We start from the raw sequence: 24517 nt of genomic DNA on the forward strand, positions 1-24517 counted from the left end.
AGACCAAACTTAAGAAGGTATCTGATGACTACAAGAATAAACGGGTATATAGCTGGCTCATTGGTTTAGGCAACACCAACTGCAGGGGACAATATGTTCGGAAAAACAGAAACCTGACACTTTTGATTTTCTTATAAATTGGTACCAGAGGAAACTTAAACTGAAAGAGCACTTCAGAGATACTGCAACAAAGACTGCTCCCCTATTTAAAGCCAAAAGCTCCTTTGATCAACCCAACACACCACACGCCATTTAGTACCATCAGTTACTAAACAAGGAGGCCGCTAAAATCACCCAAAAGACCCATGGTTCCCAAATCTCTCTAAAGCTCAATGGGAGGCCATATGCACTCTAAAAAATGACAAGGACTTCATCAGACCAGCGAACAAAGGCTGTGGTATTGTGTTGCTCGACTATAAATTCTACTTTCCAACTTATCCACCGACAAACTTCTGACAAGTGATCCCACTCCTAAGTTTAAATGGGAACTTGACATCTGTCCTCATATGGCACATAGTGCGGGTTGGATCAACACAGATACGTATTATTATATGACCACTGAGTATCTTATACACATTACCAAAGATATACAAATCTCAATCAGCACCTCCTGGCAGACCAATTATCTCTGAGGTAGGCTTTCTCTACCAACCAGTCTCGTCCTTCATTAATTCTTTTCTGCAAACTCATGTGATGTCCATGCCATCTTGCACCCAAGCCTCTACACACGTGATAAAGAAACTTTATGACCTAGGGGATATTCGCATTTACTGCCTCCTCGTCACCATGGACATCAAAAGTCTTTATATGGTGATCCCACATGATCAGGGCATTGAGGCCTGCGAAAGAGCCCTCTCAAAGAGTTCTGATGACCAAGTCCCCTGTGAATTCTTATTTCATCTACTGACCTTGCACTAACAAGAAATTTCTTTCGCTTTGAAAATATGTTTTACCTACATGTCTCCGGGACAGCAATGGGCAGTGCCCTTGTACCCTCATATACCAACCTATTTATGTTACAATTCGAGACAGCACACATTACACCACTACTGGGCACCTCTATTGTGACCTAGTTTCACTATATCGATGATTTGTTCTTCATCTGGAACAACAGCAAACAAGCCCTGAATGAGTTCCTTAATAGCCTCAATGACCTGGATACCCCTATCAAACTAACACTCTGTCACCACACTCACGAGATGACTTCCTTGCTTTACACATCTACAAATGGGAGGGTGGCCTTGGCACCAAGTTTTTCCATTAACCAACGCAATTCTCTGCTACATGCTTCTAGCAATCACCCCCGGCTACCCTAAGGAGCATCCCATAATCTCAATTTGTAAGGGTCATTAGGAACAACTCGGATGCCCAATCAATTCGCACACAACTGCTGACCATGTTCAACAGATTCCTGGAGAGAGGATACTCAAAAGAGCCTTCTGGAGACACAACTCAATAGGGCTATACAACATACACAGGCTTCCCTACTCAACAAGGCAGGAGATACCCCCCAAAGACTCTGTACCACTGATTTTCACCTCAACGTATTCCTTGGCAGCCAACAAAAATTTTTCTGGACTAATTAATTAAGGTGAATTGGCCCATGATATCCATGGAGGAGTCCTTGTCCCTCTTCCAGGCACCCCAGCCGATGATGGTTATGGACGGGACAGAAATCTGAAAGACATCCTGATGGTTACAGACTTCAAAGGGCGCGGGCTGGACAAAGTGATTGGTTATCCAGCAACAGGAAACTGGGCTGCTATAGATGCCCAGATTGCACCACTTGTCGGTGCTTACTCAGTGGACCAGATTTCCCCCATCCATACACGGGGAAAACTCAAAATCAAACATAGACTGACCTGCACCTCTACCTTTGTTGTATACATTTTAACCTGCCCTTGCGGGCTGAACTATGTGGGTAAGACTACCACTACGCTAAGGGAATGCATCAGCAATCACTGCTCAGCAATAAGCAAAGCCCTCAACCACAACCATGGGCTTCCAACATTTAAGTGTATGGCCATTGATCACCAACCGCCATTAAGTAGAGGTGGGGACAGGAACAACGCCCTCCTTGGCAGAGAATCGTGCTGGATTTTCAAGTTGGATACACTCAGGGGACTCAATGAATCACTACCACTGGGGTATTTCACTTAGAACTGTTCCAACATCTGATGCGGGGTTAATTTTGCAAGCCCTGTGTGGACTGCATGGACATTTGATATCCTACTTCTACATTTGCTGGACAACAAGCGACTTTTTGTACTCGTACTTATATTATTATTAATTGTCATCTAGCTGCAATGCCCATCTTTTACTGTTCAGACTTGATTTTACTTTGCTTACGCTTCCAGATCCACACCAATTCTCTGGTTAACCCACTGGTTTAGGATAGATGTAAGTGACTCCTGATGTTTTATTTTTAGTCTAGGCACTCCTTACAAAGACTGAGATGCTGGGAGCACATTGATTTATCCAAATTACAGATATGTGGGCTGAGACAAACGACAAATGCACTTACCCCTATGACTTCATGCCTCTGCTTGCTCACAAAAGGTGCTATCTGGAAATTTTATCCAGCTTTTTAAGCACACCCCTAGTGTACACAACACTAGGATATGCAGTCATTATAACTTACAAGGCAGCTATTGGTCTGCAATGTCTCCCCCAGAGGAGGGGAGGATCTGTTGCATGTTGCCCTTGTCTGATAGGTGACTTGTCCACCTATACTGTAATAGATACTGATACAGGGTACCCTATGACCCCACAATGTATGTGGGCAGATGTCTAGGAGTTAGCCTATTTGAAGGTTAGAACATACAGGAGCCCATTTTTACAACTAGAGGGTCATTTTATTCTCACAGGTGTGCTTCTCACTACTATGATGTCGTCAAGATATATATAGATATATAGATATATATATAACAAGAGAAAGTTGTGCTCACCACTAATTTTTACCTGGAATACATCTCTGCCACTAAGAGACAGAATCCTCGTCAAGCACGTTGGGCCCTCTTCTTTTCCAGGTTTAACTTCATTATCTCCTATCGTCCTGGTTCAAAGAACTCCAAGGCTGATGCTTTGTCCAGATCATTTTCTACTGATGAAGTTTCGGTTCTTCCTCCCATTCCCATTATCCCTCCTGAATGCATCGTTGCTCCTGTAAGTGTCCTCCTGGGAAAACCTTTGTGCCTGCTTCCTCTGTTCCTCAAGTCCTGGGCTGGGCTCATTCTTCAAAGTTGGCAGGGCATCCTGGTGTCGGTAAGACCTTTGACCTGGTGTCCAGATATTTTTGGTGGCCCTCCTTGAAACAAGATGTGTCTTGGTTTGTATCTTCCTGTGTTATCTGTGCCCAACAGAAGATTCCAAGATATCTTCCTTGGGGCCTTCTTCAACCGCTACCTACTCCCTCCCGACCCTGGGTTGACATTGCTATGGACTTTGTGGTGGACCTACCCAAGTCTTCGGGGTTGTCGTGGATAGGTTCTCGAAGATGGCACATTTTGTCCCCTTGAAGAAGTTGCCTACCGCCTCCACTCTTGCTCAACTTTTTGTCAAGGAGATTTTTCGTCTGCATGGCATTCCTTCCTCCATTGTCTCTGATCGTGGCGTTCAGTTTGTTTCGAAATTCTGGAGGGCTTTTTGTAAACTTTTGGACATTCACTTGAACTTTTCCACGGCTTACCATCCTCAGAGTAATGGCCAGACTGAGAGGACGAATCAGTCTTTGGAGCAGTTTCTCCGATGTTTCATCTCGCAAAATCAGGACAATTGGTCGGATCTACTTCCTTGGGCTGAGTTTGCACATAATAACCTTAAGCATTGCTCCTTAAACTGCTCTCCCTTTTTCTGTGTCTATGGTCTCTCTCCTTCAGCTCTTCCTCCAACTGCTGTCAAGGTGGATGTTCCTGCGGCTGACTCCCTGTTTCGGGACTTTCAGAAGATCTGGACAGATGCTCGTTCCGCCCTTACTAAGGCTTCTTCGCTCCAGAAGGTGGCTGCCGATAAGCATCGTCGCCCTGCATAAGCGCAGGCACGGATCAACTTAGGCGTCGGCGTCGAGGCGCCCACGCACGTCAAATCGGACGCCTGCGCAGGAATGGACGCTCGCATACTTAGGAGCAATGACCTCTAATTTGGGCGCCTGGCTTCCTATTGGTCCCTGATGTGTCTGTCTTCCTCAGCCTGCTCCTGATTGGTTCCTGTTCCCTTAAATACCTATTGGTCCCTGATGTGTCTGTCTTCCTCAGCCTGCTCCTGATTGGTTCCTGTTCCCTTAAATACCTTCCTCTTCCTCCTCACATCGCAAAGCCCTGGTTGTTCGAGTTTTCTGGTTTTGACCCTCTGCCTGTTTTCCTGACCTCCGAACCTTCGCTGCCTGAATTCAACCTCTGCCTGCATCTAACTACACCTTAGCCTGACCCCTTGGTACTTCGCTTCTTTGAAACCCGTCTTCTGGAAACGACCTTTGCCTGCACTTGACTACGCCTTGCCTGATCCCTTGTTACTTCGCTCCTGGTAACTCGCCTGGCTTCTCTACCACCTCCGCAGCAAAAAGCCCGGGGCCCCAAAAGGGCGTCGGTGAATAACGGAGCCGTAGAGAGGTTCCTGTTACCATCAGTTCTCCTGGATCAGCTACCTTCCTCCGGGATCCGAGGTAAACAGATCGTTATATCATCCACATCCTGCTCAAGCTCCATGGGCTCCTCAAGGGCAGTAACAGTGCTGCTACTCCCACCCGTTGACTCATTAGTAGAGGACTCACTGTCTGATGCAGGGGGCACATACTCAGAATCAGAGTCGCTAAACTCCTCTGAGCTAGATGCCATGCAGAGAGCAGCAGCCTCTTCAGCTGTATAAAACCTTTTGGCCATGCTGCCAACAAAAAATAAACAGACTCTATATATACCCTAGTCAAAAAGTTCACAATCAGAGGGACAAAGAAAAAAAAATCAAGTGATTTCACAGTATGACCTGTAGCCAGAAAAATAAAAACTACTTCTAGTAAAACTACTGCAACACTTGCAAAGGTAATAGAACAAAATTAAGATAAATAAAACCTATGAGCCAACCTCCTTGAATTCCCTTGCACTCTTGATGAAATGAAAAAATATGTTAGCCCTATGCACCTTCCAAAAGAGACAACAATCTGGCACACAACAGAGCCTAAGCACCTGCCAAAAGAGCCAACAAGCTGGCACACAACAAAAAGAAAAAAAAAGTAAATTTATTTCACAGTAAGACCTGTAGCTAGAAAATGAAAAATTACTTCTAGTAAAACAACTGCAGCAGAAAAAAAGAATTAAAATAAACAAAACCTATGAGCCAAATTCCCTTGCACTCTTGATGAACTGAAAAAGTATGTTAGCCCTATACACCAGACAAAAGAGCCAACAATCTGGCACACAACAAAACCTAAGCTCTATGCACCAGCCAACAGAGCCAATAATCTGGCACACAACAAAGCCTAAGCACCTGCCAAAAGAGCCAACAAACTGGCACACAACAAAAATAAAAAAAAAAGTCAAGTGATTTCACAGTAACACCTGTAGCCAGAAAGTGAAAAATTACTTCTAGTAAAACTATTGCAGCACTTGCAAAGGTAGAAAAAAAAGAATTAAGATAAACAAAACCTATGAGCCAAACCAATTTCCCTTGCACTCTTGCTGAACTGAAAAAGTATGTTAGCCCTGTGCACCAGCCAAAAGAGCCAACAATCTGGCACACAACAAAACCTAAGCCCTATGCACCAGCCAAAAGAGCCAATAATCTGGCACATAACAGAGCCTATGCACCAGCCAAAAGAGCCAACAATCTCGCACACAACAAAAAGAAAAATAAAGTCAATTGATTTCACAGTAAGACCTGTAGCCAGAAAATGAAAAATTACTTCTAGTAAAACTACTGCAGCACTTGCAAAGGTAGAAAAAAAGAATTAAGATAAACAAAACCTATGAGCCAAACAAAATTCCCTTGCAAACTGATGAACTGAAAAAGTATGTTAGCCCTATTCACCAGCCAAAAGAGCCAACAATCTGGCACACAACAAAAAGAAAATAGTCAATTGATTTCACAGTAACACCTGTAGCCAGAAAATGAAAAACTACTTCTAGTAAAACTATTGCAGCACTTGCAAAGGTAGAAAAAAAGAATTAAGAAAAAACAAAACCTATGAGCCAAACCAAATTCCCTTGCACTCTTGATGAACTGAAAAAGTATGTTAGCCCTGTGCACCAGCCAAAAGAGACAACAATCTGGCACACAACAAAGCCTAAGCACCTGCCAAAAGAGCAAACAATCTCGCACACAACAAAAAGAAAAAAAAAGTCAATTGATTTCACAGTAAGACCTGTAGCCAGAAAATGAAAAAATACTTCTAGTAAAACTACTGCAGCACTTGCAAAGGTAGAAAAAAAGAATTAAGATAAACAAAACCTATGAGCCAAACCAAATTCCCTTGCAACTCGATGAACTGAAAAAGTATGTTAGCCCTATTCACCAGCCAAAAGAGCCAACAATCTGGCACACAACAGAGCCTAAGCACCTGCCAAAAGAGCCAACAATCTGGCACACAACAAAAAGAAAAAAAAAGTCAATTGATCTCACAGTAAGACCTGTAGCCAGAAAATGAAAAAATACTTCTAGTAAAACTATTGCAGCACTTGCAAAGGTAGAAAAAAAGAATTAAGAAAAAACAAAACCTATGAGCCAAACCAAATTCCCTTGCACTCTTGATGAACTGAAAAAGTATGTTAGCCCTGTGCACCAGCCAAAAGAGTCAACAATCTGGCACACAACAAAGCCTAAGCCCTATGCACCAGCCAAAAGAGCCAACAATCTGGCACACAATAAAGCCTAAGCCCTATACACCAGCCAAAAGAGCCAACAATCTGGCACACAACAGACCCTAAGCACCTGCCAAAAGAGCCAACAATCTGGCACACAATAAAGCCTAAGCCCTATGCACCAGCCAAAAGAGCCAACAATCTGGCACACAACAGACCCTAAGCATCTGCCAAAAGAGCAAACAATCTCGCACACAACAAAAAGAAAAAAAAAGTCAGTTGATTTCACAGCAAGACCTGTAGCCAGAAAATGAAAAATTACTTCTAGTAAAACTACTGCAGCACTTGCAAAGGTAGAAAAAAAGAATGAAGATAAACAAAACCTATGAGCCAAACCAAATTCCCTTGCACTCTTGATGAACTGAAAAAGTATGTTAGCCCTGTGCACCAGCCAAAAGAGCCAACAATCTGGCACACAACAAAGCCTAAGCCCTATGCACCAGCCAAAAGAGCCAACAATCTGGCACACAACAAAACCTAAGCCCTATGCACCAGCCAAAAGAGCCAACAATCTGGCACACAACAGAGCCTAAGCACCTGCCAAAAGAGCCAACAATCTGAACTAACACTGAACACTAAAAATACAATAAAACCAATAAAAGAAGGCAGATTACACAGTGATTTGCGTTCAGGATACCCAATCACGAATCACACTGTGAAACAAGGTTGCACAAGTAATAAGCCAAAAAATTCAATAAATACAAGAAAGAACAATGAACAAGTAAGAAACAGTAGTGAAATGCAGCAAAAACTAACTGAAATCCACAAGAAACAATCAAGAAAAAGTAAGAAACAGTAATGGAATGCAGCACAAAACTGAAAATGCAATAAATACACTAATACTGAAAAATAACAGTAATTGAAAAGCAAACTGTAACTGTAAAACTTTAGTTCAACAGTTATAAAACCAAGAAAATGAATGTAATAAATAGAAAAAAAAGAAGTAGGCAGAGGAAGAGGAAAGAAAGGCAAAGTAATAGAAATGTCTGTGTGTACACTTGCAAAAGGTGTGTGTGTGAGAGTATGCAAAAGTAAGTGGGGAATAAAGTAAGACTAACTGCAATAAAAAAATCAATTTAGGTAAAAATGGATGTGTGTGTAATGGGTGTGCAAAAGAGTAGAGGAAGAGGAAAGAAAGGCAAAGTAATACAAATGTCTGTGTGTACACTTGCAAAAGGGTGTGTCTGTGTGTATGGGTGTGTGTATGTGTGTGTGTCTATGTATGTATGTGTGTGTGTCTATGTATGTATGTGTGTGAGTGAGTATGCAAAAGTAAGTGGGGAATAAAGTAAGACTAACTGCAAAAAAAAATCAATTTAGGTAAAAATGTATAAGTGTGTGCATTGTGTGTAATGGGTGTGCAAAAGAGTACCTGGAGGCAGATCTCACCAACAATGGACACTGGAGGACCGCAAGCAGTAGCAGGAAGGCTCCTCCAACACCAGCCAGCAGCAGAGATCGAAGGGGGCGGCTCCAGAGGGTCACAATTAAATACCCCAGCAGCTAACACGTGATGATCAAGTAGGTGCAGGGTGGGGGCAATCTGGTCAGAGGGGGGTCACTAGAAGGGTCTAGGAGGGCCTATGCTCGTTGCCTAGGGGACCAAATAGTGGATGACGCTGCTGGAGCAGCGCTGATCCTGTGTGAGGTTTTCTGGGGCGGTACGAGTTTATGGGGTCGGCCCTGGGGCAATCCGGTGGGAGGTGCATCCCTAGGAGGGCCAATGCTCGTTGCCATGGGGATTAGCCAACCGATCGCAATGGCCGTTGCAGTGCTGACAGCGCTGATCGCCAGTAATCAGCGCTGATCCAGAAGAGGTGCCTGTGGGGGCGGGACTGCTGTGTGGGGTCGGCGCATGGGCAATCCTGTTGGAGGGGGGTCAGCAGAAGGGCCTGCGGATGTTGCCGAATCAACCTGATGACCTGGCGCAGCGCTGACAGGCGCTAATCAGCGCTGATCCCGGAAGAACTGCCTGTGGAGTCGGAAGCCGTGTGGGGGTCGGCGCATTGACAATCCAGTTGGAGGGGAGTCATGAGAAGGCTCTGTAGATGTTGCCTAAGAGGTAAGAGACCCGATCACACTTCTCCGGCAGCGCTGACAAGTGCTGATCACATTACAAGGAGGCTGGGGGAAAAAACGTAGGTACTACGTTCTTGGCACTCTGGTCCCTTTCCTGCAAGAACTAGTACCTACGTTCTTGGCAGGCAAAAGGTTAAATATATTGCAATGTATGGACAAACAATCCCTGTTTTGTTTAAAGGGTAAGGTATTTTTCAGTAGCAGTATGCACAAAATGTCTCTGTCTTAAATATATTGATAATGGGTTGAGTGCAGAGGACCTCTTGTATTTGTGGGATGTGAAACATAAAAAAAAATTAAAAATAAAAACAAAAAAAAACCACTGTATTAAAGGAGAACTAAAGCCTAACTAAAAAATGAGGATAGAAATGTTGTACGTTGTGTTTTGGGCGTCTGTTCCAGCCCACGGCAGCCACAGCCATTTAGCAGGGAAGATCTGTGCCTCCAAAAATGCCCATGTAGCTTCCCATCTGCTTTTCTTCTAATTTACTGCACAAGCTCTGCTGCTGTGATTTACTGAGCTTAGGGGCCGACTCAAAATATACAGTACACATAGTACAAGTGGACCTGTCATCCCGATACAAAAATCTGTATAATAAAAGTCCTTTTAAAATTAAACATAAAAAATATTTTTTATTAAAGCATTCATAGCTGTTGTAAGCTAAATTAAATATCTCAGCTGTTAATCAAATATTGTCTGCCCCTCCTCTATGCCTGAGGCATGACAGACAATTACTTTCACTTTCCAGCACCTAGATGTCACTGCTCTCCACACATTCCCTGTTCTCTTCACCGTTTAATTGTGTAACTAGGGTATGGACATTGGGTCCCCTGTTCTGGTGCACAAAAGATTCTGAGATGATGTGATGCTTGCCTTAATGACCACAAAATGGCTCCTGCCTGCTTTCTTTCATTATGAATTCCCAGACTGAAGGAAACAAGATTCAAATAATTTATTTTGTGTAATTTAAGTTTATTTTGCTCGACTAATGTTATAAAATAGGATTTTGAATATTTTTTTTGGATGACAGAGCTTTCTGAAAGATCTCTTTAGCTCTCTTAAAATTTGGCTAAGTTCAAATCAGACTGCATAATGTTATACAACTTGGATAATTGTGACTTACAGTGGTGAACCTAAGAAAACCTAGTTAAACAAATTAAACAAAAATTTTTGGTCAAATGATCCAATAAAATATCTGTGTGTGGCAAAGTAAGTGAATCATGCTCTCAGTATTTGGCGTGACCCTCCTTGTGCAGCAATAACTGCAACCAAACCTTTGTGGTAACTATTGATCAGACCTGTAGATCGAGTCGGAGGCATTTTAACCCATTCCTCCATACAGAACAGATTCATATCTCGGACATTGGTGGGTTTCCTCACATGACCTGATCGCTGTAGTTCTTTCCACAACATTTCAGTTAAATTAAGGTCAGGACTTTGGCTTGGTCATTCAAGAACATTAGTTCAGAATTCGTTGTTCCATCAATTATGGAAAGCCATACAGGCTCAAATCAGAACAATTCCAACACCAAGTTTTACAGATGGGATAAGGTTCTTACACTGGAATGCAGTGTTGTTTTTTCTCTTAATGTGACAGTCCTCATTTAAGCCAAAAAGATCTATTTGGGCTTCATCCATCCACAAAACATTCTTCCAGTATGGGTTATCTTTAGCAATCTATCAATAGTCAGCAATATTTTTGGGAAACCGCAGTGGCTTTCTCCTTGCTACCCTGCCATACACCCCATTGATGTTCAGTGTTCAGATCTGTGATTCAGCTGTGCTGCAATTCATTTTCAGTTCCTACTGAAAAAGAAGTTGGAAGAGGCTAAAAACAAAATGGCTCCTGCCTGCTTTCTTTCATTATGAATTCCCAGACTGAAGGAAACAAGATTCAAATAATTTATTTTGTGTAATTTAAGTTTATTTTGCTCGACTAATGTTATAAAATAGGATTTTGAATATTTTTTTTGGATGACAGAGCTTTCTGAAAGATCTCTTTAGCTCTCTTAAAATTTGGCTAAGTTCAAATCAGACTGCATAATGTTATACAACTTGGATAATTGTGACTTACAGTGGTGAACCTAAGAAAACCTAGTTAAACAAATTAAACAAAAATTTTTGGTCAAATGATCCAATAAAATATCTGTGTGTGGCAAAGTAAGTGAATCATGCTCTCAGTATTTGGCGTGACCCTCCTTGTGCAGCAATAACTGCAACCAAACCTTTGTGGTAACTATTGATCAGACCTGTAGATCGAGTCGGAGGCATTTTAACCCATTCCTCCATACAGAACAGATTCATATCTCGGACATTGGTGGGTTTCCTCACATGACCTGATCGCTGTAGTTCTTTCCACAACATTTCAGTTAAATTAAGGTCAGGACTTTGGCTTGGTCATTCAAGAACATTAGTTCAGAATTCGTTGTTCCATCAATTATGGAAAGCCATACAGGCTCAAATCAGAACAATTCCAACACCAAGTTTTACAGATGGGATAAGGTTCTTACACTGGAATGCAGTGTTGTTTTTTCTCTTAATGTGACAGTCCTCATTTAAGCCAAAAAGATCTATTTGGGCTTCATCCATCCACAAAACATTCTTCCAGTATGGGTTATCTTTAGCAATCTATCAATAGTCAGCAATATTTTTGGGAAACCGCAGTGGCTTTCTCCTTGCTACCCTGCCATACACCCCATTGATGTTCAGTGTTCAGATCTGTGATTCAGCTGTGCTGCAATTCATTTTCAGTTCCTACTGAAAAAGAAGTTGGAAGAGGCTAAAAAGAAAAGAGAAAAAGATCTTTGGTTTCCTTTCTGATGTTGGCCAGAAACCCAAGCAACAACCTCTGGCATCAAGTTCTATGAATAACCAGGTAATGTTAATTTTATGGTTCTGGTGTCATGGAAGAATCAGATCTAATTTTACCTCCTTAGGCAGTTTTTTTTAAAAGTTTTATATATCCTCTTCATGTATGTTCTTCTTTGATGGTACATGTCTGTAAAATGTATCTCTACATTTGTGTAGCATTTGCATCATGATTTGTGCATTGTTGTCATAAATTTACTGGCACACAGAGCAGGGATTGTATACGTTGTTACCATATAAAGTTCTTATATTGATACAGCTGCCCATACATTTTAAAATATATAACAAGTTAGAAATGTAAAATAATTCTGGAAAAAGGTAACATGAAAGCTTAGGAGGGCTATTGTTGCATATCCAGAACATAGCCCGTTGAATGGTATGAACTAGGTAACATATAGTTCATACCAGGGCCCCCCGTACAAGATAAAATATTACAAGAAAAAATATTATATTGGTGGCCAAAGCCCTCCCCCCCAAGTAAAAAAAGCATTGGTGGCCAGGGCTGCCTACAAGCTAAAAAGAATTGGTGCCAGGGTCCCCAACAAGTTAAAAACGCATTTTCCGTTGCTGGCTTCTTAGTTGTTTTCGGCTGCAGCTTCTTTGTTCTTTTCCATTGCTGTGGCTTTGTTCTTCTATGGAGCAGCGTCTTCAGCAGCCCCTTTGAGAGCCAGAGATCAGGACGATAGTCACCCCTTTGTCCCCCTGATGATGGCCCTGGTTCATTCTACCGGTAAAATTCATGTGGATACACATATTTGCAATCAAGTATTTCAATCTATATATCTATTTTTCTTTTTAAGACACCAGTAGAAAAACTTAAGGTGCCAGTACAAGCAGACAGAAAAGCAAAATGAGGCTTCAAAAATGACCATAACTAAAGTATGATTTTGCAGGTGAAGAAGTAAGGTAAGAGCAAAACTTTCTTTCTTTATGAATGTTAAGAATGCTTGGGCTAATTTACTAAAATGAGTTCAAAACTGCATTAGTGTTGTTGTCCATAAATATTAACCTTTGGTTTTGAGTATCTGTCTCCTTGCATGGGAAAGATACTGTTTATTTGGTGAAGTTGCTATACTAATATTAGTACAGTATAGGATCTATTATTCGGAATGCCAATATTTTATGCATAATGGGTGTTTTTCTGTAATATTGGTTCACCATACAAATTATAAAAGCAAATTTAATAGGATTGGATTTCCCTCAGTTACCTTCAAGAACAAAGTACTGTTTTATTATTAGAGAGAAAAAAGTAAATTTTTTCATTATTATATGCTTAAAGGAGAATTCAACCTGTTCGTAAAAAAAAAACCCATACCCCCACCCCAGGTAGACCCCCCTCCCACCTCCCCCCAGGCTAAGCACCCCCCGGGGAGATGCCCCATACTCCATATTTACCCTTCGGCGTAGATTTTTCCAGCGGATTTTTCCATCTTCTGTGATCACTGTAATGCATGCGCAGTTGTCGCAAACTGCTCCAAGTCAGCTTACAGAGATCGCAGAAGATGGATGCGTGCAACTCCGCTGGAAGAATCTGCGCCAAGGGGTGAGGGTTACTGTTTTTTTCATGAACAGGTTGAATTCTCCTTTAAAGGTACGAGTATGGGATCCGTTATCAAGAAACCCATTACCAGAGTTCTGCATTACGGAGAGGATGTCCCCCATAGACTCCATTATAATCAAGCAAATTGCGCAGATTTGTAGAACGATGTACAGATACACCATCTGCAGCAAGATGTTCTTGCAGGTCTTTGGAGGTGATCTTTGGGTTGTCTGTAACCAGTCTCAGAATCCTTTGCATATGCCGCTCCTGTATTTTTCTTGGCCTGCCAGACCTGGGTTTTACAGCAACTGTGCCTGTGGCCAGGGCTGGTCCTATCAAATGTGGGGCCCAATTGGGACCATGTTGGCGGGGCCCCTAGACAAAGTGTTGCAGGCTACTGACACACCAAGTATTTAGGAAAATAAGGGCATACAGGCACAAAATAGAAAGGAAAGGGGCAGACAAGGTAAGAGAGTGAGAGGGATGAAATAGGGGCACATAATAGGGGCACACAGGGTAAGAGAGAGAGGGAGGAAATAGGAGAGTGGACTGGACCAATTAGTTTGCGGCAGGCTGGGCCGATTCAGCTTGGGAGCAGGCTTGGTTGGATTGGGGGAAGGCAGGGCCTATCAAAGTTGGAGGAAAGCTGGGCCTATGAGAGTTGGGGGCAGGCTAGACCTATGGAGTTGGGGGATAGGCTGGCTTATCAGAGTTGGGGGTGGGCTGGACCTATGGATTTGGGGATGGGCTGGACTCTCAAAGTTGGGGGCAGGCCAGGCAGCATCATGTGCTGGGGGAAATACTATCTGTGCTGCCCTCTGGTGCGGGGCCCCCAGAGGTGCGGGGCCCTATTGGGCCCAATTGGTCCAATAGGCCTAAGGCCGGCCCTGCCTGTGGCCTTCCATTTCCTGACCTCTTTGAAGATGTGGAATTCTCTCCCTGAATCAGTTGTACTGGTTGATACATTAGATATCTTTAAGAAGGGATTGGGTGGCTTTTTAGCCATTACTAGTTAAAGGAACAGTAACACTAAAAAATTTTTTATTAAAATATCCATTTCCTCCCCACTAATAATAGATCTACCCTGCATAAAGTTTATTAATATCAATGCTTTATTAAAAAAATACTGTTTGAAAACACTGCAAAACGGCGATATGGCGACTCACTCTGCAGATCTGCGCTCCACACCTTCCCCCTAACCCGACGTCTGCCTAAACCGGAAGCTAGGCAGGAAGACTACTTCCAACTGAAAATGTTCAGCAGCACTAAGGGCAGAAAACACTTTCTGTTTCCACCAATTTCCAAGCTTTCTCTATGTAGCCCATTCTTACACAGCATACAAGCCTTATTTTGCGGGAAGTGGCAGAGATCCCCTCTTCCCCAGCTTACCCCGTAGTGGCAGGAATGCGGAACACTGAGCGCTGCCCCAGTGCTCTTTCCTATGGTAGCAGGCAGCTGATGACAAGTCCGTGGTACCTGAGGAAAAAAAAGAAGTCGGCACGTCGGCCCCGCACCCGAGCCCAGACAAGAGCCTCTCAAAGCCCCTGGCAGCAGAGACCAACAGAGCCGGGAGTCGTCGCTAAACACAGAACGCCGGTCCGCAGCCTTCCAATTGCCAGAATCCAGCCACACGGCTCAGAAGAAAAAAGCGGAACCGGACCCGGCGAGAGAGAATGCAGAGACTCACAGCCGCGATCCAGCCTCCATGTGCAGTCTGCCTCTATTTTACTCACCTGCCTCGTGAGTGACTTTGTTCCAGCATGTTTGGCCGCTGAGGATGTTGAAGTGTTTCGAACAGTGGCTGCAGGTTCCGCTTTTTTCTGGAACAAAGTCACTGGAACAAAGTCACTCACGAGGCAGGTGAGTAAAATAGAGGCAGACTGCACATGGAGGCTGGATCGCGGCTGTGAGTCTCTGCATTCTCTCTCGCCGGGTCCGGTTCCGTTTTTTTCTTCTGAGCCGTGTGGCTGGATTCTGGCAATTGGAAGGCTGCGGACCGGCGTTCTGTGTTTAGCGACGACTCCCGGCTCTGTTGGTCTCTGCTGCCAGGGGCTTTGAGAGGCTCTTGTCTGGGCTCGGGTGCGGGGCCGACGTGCCGACTTCTTTTTTTCCTCAGGTACCACGGACTTGTCATCAGCTGCCTGCTACCATAGGAAAGAGCACTGGGGCAGCGCTCAGTGTTCCGCAGTCCTGCCACTACGGGGTAAGCTGGGGAAGAGGGGATCTCTGCCACTTCCCGCAAAATAAGGCTTGTATGCTGTGTAAGAATGGGCTACATAGAGAAAGCTTGGAAATTGGTGGAAACAGAAAGTGTTTTCTGCCCTTAGTGCTGCTGAACATTTTCAGTTGGAAGTAGTCTTCCTGCCTAGCTTCCGGTTTAGGCAGACGTCGGAAAAAAAAAAACAAGTAAAATAACTCTGTCAACTTGCTAAGATGTGCTCTCTTAGCGAGGCAGCCTGTGCTTTTATTAAACTTTTCTTTTATTAAACTATACATAGAAAAGACAGTCAGTCTAAATCGAATTATTACGATATACACTACAAAATTGTGAAATCGGGAGCAACCCCTTCATAGAGGCTGGGTGGCAACTTTTGTAATGAAGGAGTACATTCTTATCGGTAGGTTTCCTGAATAAAGTCTAATTTAAATGATTGTTGTTCACAACTAGCTCAATATCCAAAAAAATTTAATTTCTTTGGGTGGATGTCAAAAGTAAACCTGGCCGAATTATCCAGTGTGTTAAGCTCATTTACCAATGCAGTAAATTCAGACACTGACACCCACCATATAATAATCATGTCATCTATATAACGACGAAAAAAATAGTTTGTCGCCGAAACGGGGTATTATGTATCATTGCTCATATTGGTGCTTTTCCCATTGTCGTAAAACTCAGCTTTAACAGCCAGGCTACAACAACAAAAACGTGCGAGCCCAAAAAGATCCGAAGGGCGTGACTTGCCTGATGGTACATAGTAAGTTCTCAACCCTTGAGGATGAATAGTCTTCCGAGACTTCACAGTCAGACATACCCAGAACAGATTGTGGTAGTAAAACGCAAATGGCGCAAGCGCGAGGACCAAGTACCGCTGCACTTCCGCTATTGATAAACTACAAGTTCCAGCATTCCATGAGCTGTAGCTAGGCAACGAACTGTATTTATTAGTGCCTCGTTTTGATCACAGATTTATGACTGCTGGTTTTCAGTCCCTCGTGTTAGGCTCGAATTCGTGAAAATAATGGTGTATTTTAACCACAGCCGCAAGTGGGATTAACATGATACCAGAATATGGCATTAATTCAACCCGTTTAAAACATAAAATACTTGTTTCAACAGGCACAGTTACCTTGTTGGGGAATCTTTTCATGACCAGAGGCATAATGATATGCATAACTGGAATGAGATGGGTACAATGCAGGGCACCCATGCATACATATCTATGGGCGAAGTCTCCAGCCTTTGCTACTAGCTAATTACCGCACCCACCAAGGAAGAAAAGTTTTTTTTCCTGCTCCCTCACAGTTCTAACCAGGCCACCAGACAAAACCATGGCTATTTTAGTTGTGGTCAGCATTGGTAGATAGCTGGGGCTCTGGTGGTAGGGGTGAAATTTTAAATCTGAAGTCCGGATTATTATTTTATTAGTAGGATTATTATTACAATTAGTCTTCTCTCTCCACTCCTCTAAAGATGCTACGTGCCGCGTCACTGCTCTTTGTATACGTGTTGTCGTGACGCCGCGATATCGCGAAATGAGAGTTGTGGCGTCAGTGTTAGCTGTCAGGCAGGCACTAAAGACCTACACTTTAATGGCGTTGTGGGGCGTTTAGGCAGCGATCAGCCACTGCGGGTTTCGTCAAGAAAACCGGGTTTGTTGGGCGCTATGGTCTGAAGCTGGTATAAACGTATCGGCCCGCGGGGCGTTGGATGGCAGAAATATGGAAGGTGGCGGAGGAGGGTTGGGTGGAGAACCCGGGCTTTTGCAGCAAATCCTGAGTCTTAGATTGGTGCCGCGGGTCGGCAATGTGACTGACTGTCAGAGGGCCACGTTGTGCTCCTTCCCTGGTAAGCTAAAGCATACAGCGCAGCATTTTAGGTTTATAAATTATTTAAAAAAGAATGAGGAAACTTCATTTACTGTATGGAAATACGTTTTCCTATTCCTTTGGAGCTCTTTCTAGAATCCTGGCATTTGTTGTACTTGTAGTCATTGTTTCATATTGTTTTGGCTTCAGTTCAGCCGTTTCTCGGAAATATCTTTAGATGTCAGCTGTGAGAAATACAAAGAAGTCCATGAACCATGCAACAGTGTGATTATCCGGCAAACCCACTAAACTGCCCTGACAGTGGCATCACTTGGCGCCCTATGAACACATCCTGTATTGATGTTATCCTGGGATTCTTAATTTAGGGGTTCTCAATATTTGAGGCCCTTTGTTACCTTGGGTGGGTTCTGCTTTAAGATTTTCTCTGGGCCCCCCACAAAGAGATTTTCTTGGCTCTTTAGTGTTGTCCTCCTGTTCTTCCTAGTTGCAGAACATGTCTCCTGTACAAAGGGACATTATTGGGAGATATCCTTTTAACTAATATTTGCTTTCATAATGAAAACTATACCCCTGAACAATGTAGGACACTATACAAATATATTGTATAAAACCGCTCATGTAAAACCCTGCTTCATGTAAATAAACCATTTTCATAATATACTTTAGTAGTATGTGCCGTTGGGTAATCCTAAATAGTAAATTGCCATTTTAAAAAATAAGGGCCGTCCCCTGGGATCCTAGGATTCACAGTGCACACAAACAAACCATACTTGTTAGGTGTAAACTGTGTGTGACTGTTACCTGTCCAAGCAGAGTAATTATATAGCCAAGGTTCTTGTTAGCATATTATCCTAGGGAGTTGTAGCTGAACAAGATCAGGCAAAACTGCAGTTTAACTGCTCAAACTTCTGTGTTTTATTCTCAGCACTACATGTTTAGAGCCCTGTGAGGCTCTTTGTCAAGTGTGGATACCAATCAACCAATTAGCATTTTAAAGTGAAATTACAGGATGTGACATAGAAAGGTAAGTACCCATCCCCCATGGAAAACAAATGACAACACAGGTACCAACACAATCTTATATGAAATGTTTTATTAAAGGGATGGTTCGCCTTTAAGGTAACTTTTATTATGTTATAGAACAGCCAATTCTAAGCAACTTTTCAATTGGTCTTCATCATTTATTTTTTTTATAGTTATTTGCAGCTTTCAAATGGGCGTCGCTGACCCCTTCTAAAAAACAGATGCTCTGTAAGGCAACAAATGTATTGTTATTGCTACTTTTATTACCGATCCCTCTATTCAGGCCTCTCATATTCATATTCCAGCCTCTTATTCAAATCACTGCATGGTTGCTAGGGGAATTTGTACTCTAGTTACCGTATTGCTTAAAATGCAAATTGAAGAGCTGCTGAATAAAAAGCTAAATAACTCAAAAACCTTAAATAATAAAAAATGGAAACCAATTGCAAATTGTCTCAGAATATCACTCACTACATCATACTAAAAGTTATCTCGAAGATGAACAATCCCTTTAACTTGCTCATACTTTACCATTAGAAGTATTCAGAAAAATCTCATAAAGCTTGACTAAGGCAAGAGGTCAGAATCTGAAAAAATAAGTACAACATAATATTAGTATCTGGATTTACCCAATATTTATAAAAAGCTTTTCACGCTCCATGATTCGTTTAAGAAGACTTCTAATGAACTTTATTGGACATTTTTGTAACAACATTTTCCTGCAAAGGAACTTTCGTTTCCATTTGGGATGGGTACTTACCTTTCTATGTCACATCCTGTAATTTCACTTTAAAATGCTAATTGGTTGATTGGTTTCCACACTTGACAAAGAGCCTCACAGGGCTCGCAACATGTAGTGCTGAGAATAAAACACAGAAGTTTAAGCAGTTAAACTGCAGGTTCGCCTGTTCTTGTTCAACTACAACTCCCTGACATACTTGTTAGGCTACATGAGCCAATTAACAGACAGTGTTCTGTCTTTTGCTTCCACACTTCTTCCTGTTACGGTGAGAGCTGCAGTATTTCTGGTCAGGTGATCTCTGAGGCAGCACAGAAACCACCACAAAATAATTGTTCAAGTCAAGAGAATTGCAAAAGGGCAATATTTACTTAAATATATATTCCAGTTTGGTAAGATTCTTTAATATGTCACTTCATTTGATATAATATGTTGCTTAAGTATTAATTTGGGGGTATAGTTTTCCTTTAACTTAATATTCTTCTGATTTTTAATTTGCAGATGTAATTTGGTTTGCTGGCTCCTATCTAAGGAATATGTTTTTGTTTTTTGATACATATGCCTGTTAGATATTCCTAATTTAGTTCGCATACATACTGGTACAATAAGACTTATGGGAGGTGAGGCATTTCCACTGGAGTATGCAGTATATGTATGTGATTGTAAGATCTTTTTTTATTATTTTTAAGCTTAAATTTTAACCATGAAAGTGATGCCCATAGTATTTTTGTATTCTATGTTGTATTTTATGTAATTCAGTGTACACTGGTATGCCATGCAGAGGCCCAAAAAAAAAATAAAAAGATTTAGTCCTTTAAATTCTCCTGAATGACGAATGGGATATGACCTATACTTTCTATTTATCCTCTGTTGCTTTATACTTGGTTGTAGCTTTAAGTATGGTTAACATAACTGCTTTATTAGAAGACCATACTAATAATAACCATGTGCTTTTCAGAAATGTGGTATGGAGTTTTCCTATGGGCGCTTGTCTCTTCTCTTTTTTTTCACATACCTGCTGGATTGCTAGCCCTATTCACTCTCAGACACCACAAGTATGGGCGCTTTATGTCAGTAGGAATCTTCCTGATGGGAGTTTTGGGACCCATATCTGCAGGAATTTTAACAAGTAAGTTTTATTCCCCCCTTATTAATACATGCAGAGCACAAATAAGCAAGGGATAGCAGGATTCTTGCATTTTTTTTGCACACATTCTTGGTTCAGCAGAGACAAATCTGATCCCTGAAAGTTGTGATTTTTTTTTTCCTCAACTTCACTCTGCAAATTCAGGCTCAGACTTTGTTTGTTATTCAGCTAAATCTTTTGAGGATTTGGTCTATTCAAAATAAAATTTTGGCTTACCATACTTTGTAAGTATGTAAGCATTGTAATCAGACCGTTCTATATGAAATATTACATTTAAAAAAAAAACTACACCTGTGTGACTGTTAAATGTTTGCTTCGTAGAGCTCTTAGCCAGGGGCACTACACCAATGAAGCGAGTTGAAAAACTCGCCTCAGGTGGCATCGCTGAGCAGAGTACCAGGGGTGGCAAAAAAGCTGCTCCTGTATTTTTAAGAGCTGAATTTAAATTTTTTTTTAAAGCAGTTGCCTCTCTGCAATATCCATGTGCCCCCCTCGCGTTGAGGACGGCATTGCAGAAACGGCCAGTGGATGACCATTTTTGTGTGGTTAACCTATCTAATATTCGTAGACCAAACATCTGAATAATTTGCAAATTGTCCTGTGTTTATCACTTAAAATTAAAACCCTTAATATTTCTGTCAATTTAGCTATATCCAAAAGTTACAGCAGCATAGACTGCAAAGTAATACCTCAGTCTCTATTACCCAGTCTGGTTATTACTAATTTCCTACAGTATTTGGTGCTTCTATAACAACACATTTTATCCTTTATGTAAGTTGCACCGACATATTTTCATTGTCTGCATTACTAGTTAAGGACTGCAATTTTCCTGGCAGATTATTGTGCATTTTGATTTGATCTGCTTCAGGTGTCTTGTATATAAATAGATGTACGCTAGTAAGTAAGGGGATGAAAATATTAAATATAATAGAAAAAAGAGACATTGCTTAAGTTTAATTTGTGTTTTCTCTATAGGTGCTGCAATAGCTGGAGTATACAAAGCTGCTGGCAAAGAGATGATCCCTTTCGAAGCTCTTGTGCTGGGTGTTGGTCAGACTTTCTGTGTTCTCATAGTTTCTTTTTTGCGGATTTTAGCAACTTTGTAAAGTAATGTACTGCCATTTGAACCAGACATTTGGCTTGGGAACCATCCATAACAGCCTTGCTCAACAGTTATAACTGGACAGCAAAGCTTTTATTACTTTGGCATCTAAAAAAATACCTGCCTTTCTGCTGTGGACTAGCTGAAGTGTAATCCCCACAGGATACTGAAAATTTCCCTGCATTTTTTGGGACAAGTTTGAACATTCTCACATAAAAAGTCCAAATTAGAATTTAGATCAAATTACAAACAAGTTCAAAGAGTGTTTTCTGTACATAATGGACTTGTAAGGATTTCTAAAGTTGTATTGCACTGCAGACTTCATGAATATACATTTACTACAAAATGTTATGCTTCAGGATCTCTGTCCTCGCTACACAGGGTAGCCCTTGCTTTTTTTAAATGGATTTTAAAAATTCCAAGAGATTTTTATTTTTTCTGGGGGAAAAGTGAAATTGATTGATAATTTTTAGATTTTTTTTTTATGTTGCCATTTTTTGTTTCTGGCTTGGTCTCACTGCTGCTAAAATCTATTTAAATTCACACTTTTTGAAGCTGAAGATTACTGGATAGGTAACTTTTTGTATATTTTATACCACAGAGTGTTGGTGCAGAGCTGTAAAATAGGGGTTTGAAAAAGTTCTGTGAAATACTATATTTCATATCGCACTTTAACTATGCATTTCTTTACAAGTACATTTTTGTTACCTGTACCACATTTTAAAGTGTGCCTTCTGTAGGGGCATATTGTATATTTACTAGAGTACTTAAAGACAAATACCTGTTTTATCCCTATTGGAATTAGTAGTTTTTAAACAGTTTTTGTATATTAAAAGAAAAATACTTTAGCTACTTTAGTTAAATCATTTATTAACCATGGGTAAATTTGCATCGGTACAGTAATGCATAAGAAATCTTTTTGATGAGCTGAATTTGATTTTCTTATTCACCCTCCCTAGACCGATTAAAGACTAGTGATTGGTTGCTATGGGTTACTGTATCAGCTTTCCTAACGTTTTTTATCCCTGGGTCCTCAGATGATATTGGACGACTAATCCCAGAATTCCCCCTTAATTTTATGTTAGAGGATCAGGAAATTTTAAACAGAAACTGAACTCAAGTATAAAGAACTACTGGACCCTGCATCCACATGCAAAATTTTGTGTTCCGCAATCTCTATGCATTATACTTTTGTATACACCAAGTTTACAAAATTACATGGAGTGTAACAGCTGTTAAACCTAGAACTAAAGAATTTACACCAAATGAAAACAAATATTTGTGCTTCAATGAACAACACAGACACATAATTGTTCCTAGCAATATTGTTTAAAGGTGAAGGAAGGTTTAATATCACCTGGGTCGGGGGTGTTCCAAAGGTTAGGCACATCCCAGTGATTCAAATCATTTACCTGATACCCCAGGGCAGTGTTCACGGAAAATCATTACTGGTCCGGAAGTACTTTTGTATGAAAACCATGTTGCAATCTTCTCCTGTTACCCAAATCTGGAGGTTTGTGTCCAGTAGAGTGGCAAGCTGGCATTTTGCTTCTATGTTTGGCTCTTCAGCACACCAGAACTTAGAAGAAGATTAAGCAGTAGAAGGTGGTAGTGATTCTGCAGTAGTACCAAGAACCAATGCACTTTTCACAAATAACAGCACCAGCTTGGGGGTATTGGGTAAGTGATAATTACTGGGGGTTGACTAATAATTTCGTGATTATTCCTTGCCTTTTTTTTAAACCCTCATTAATGGGAAGTAACCAAAATTGTGTTCTGTTTTTTTTGGCACCCAGGAGTTGTGGCGTTCTTGGGCCAAATTATATTAAAGGCAAGATGTCTTGCATAGTACTGATGCATGGATCAACATCAGCTTACATCTGATACTCTCCTTCTCTCCAGAAATCAACCTGACCCAACAGCCATCCATTGCTTATATACCTGTGCCACTATGCAGCCCAATAACAAACTTTGGCCCTCTGGAAGGTGCCAGCCCGAACCCACCTGACCCTCAGATCCCACAAGTTTTGGGCTGGCCCACGCTACTTTCTAGTACTTATGAGGACAGGAACAAACTGCATGTTTTGATGAGATTTTCTTATGCAAACTATTACTGCCAATGGGAACCTTATGTTATCTGTCGCTTTAGTAAACAACTGGTCAAATGTACTCTTTAGAAAGAATTAAAAATAAAAAATGCAACATTCTAAATAGAAATGTACATTTGTAAATAACTTCTGTTGGTGTTGGCATTTTAAAATGCTTCCAATTGGTATACAGGGTTATATTTTGCTAATTCACAGTTCACTAGTATGTGTTAAAGGTAAAAAGCTTTAAATTCCTCCACAATAGCCCCATGCTGATTGAAACAATAAATTTATGTGTGGTGTGGGGAAAAAATTAATTAAAGGAACAGTTCAGTGTAAAAATAAAACTGGGTAAATAGGCTGTGCAAAATGTGCAAAAAAAAAATATAGTTAGCCAAAAATGTAATCTATAAAGGCTGGTGTGACTGGATGTCGAACAGAACACTACTTCCTGCTTTTCATGGGACATTCAGTGAGTTTGCAATTGATCCTTGCAAACTCACCTTGATCCCCCCCCCCTCAAGTCACTGATTGGTTACTGCCTTGTAACCAATTAGAGGAAACCAAGAGAGATGCATAGCAGATAGTAGTGTTCTGGCTATTATGTTAGACACCCGTCTAAAAATTACAATTTTGCCTAACAATCTATATTGAAAATATTATTTTATTTTGCACAGTCCATCTATTTACCCAGTTTTTATTTTTACACTGAACAATTCCTTTAAACATTACATTTTGAAGATGTCCAGGTAACAGGAATTCACTTAGCTGTTACTTTAAACGTGTACCTGTAATGAGTATAGTAATGTTGTGCATGCTAAGCAGCTGTATTTTTTCTTTTTTTTTTTACTGTTAAGGCAATATGGCAGATGGTGCCTTTTAACCGATAATTGTCTCTAAGGGAGCAGGGATCATTCGGTAATGCTCACTTGCATGTTCCAAAAGATCTCCAACTAAAATCAACCTATGGACAAAGTTGGGCCTGGAAGTTTAGGCAGTTGTGCAACAAAAAATGTCACCTGAGAAAATTGGCTTA

At 41.3% G+C, this 24517-nt stretch overlaps 1 protein-coding gene across 2 annotated transcripts; it reads left to right on the top strand.

The window, feature by feature from the left end:
• Positions 1 to 17048: 17048 nt before the first annotated feature.
• tmem170a.S (transmembrane protein 170A S homeolog) lies at positions 17049 to 23607 on the top strand. 2 transcript variants are annotated; one of them, XM_018259618.2, is made up of 3 exons: positions 17049 to 17402; positions 20176 to 20274; positions 21268 to 23607. In XM_018259618.2, exons 1-3 carry the CDS (start codon positions 17276 to 17278, stop codon positions 21396 to 21398), a joined length of 357 nt encoding a protein of 118 aa, XP_018115107.1. In that variant the 5' UTR covers positions 17049 to 17275; the 3' UTR covers positions 21399 to 23607.
• Positions 23608 to 24517: the final 910 nt, after the last annotated feature.

Source organism: Xenopus laevis, chromosome 4S (assembly GCF_017654675.1).
Source record: "Xenopus laevis strain J_2021 chromosome 4S, Xenopus_laevis_v10.1, whole genome shotgun sequence".
NCBI classification, from domain to species: domain Eukaryota; kingdom Metazoa; phylum Chordata; class Amphibia; order Anura; family Pipidae; genus Xenopus; species Xenopus laevis.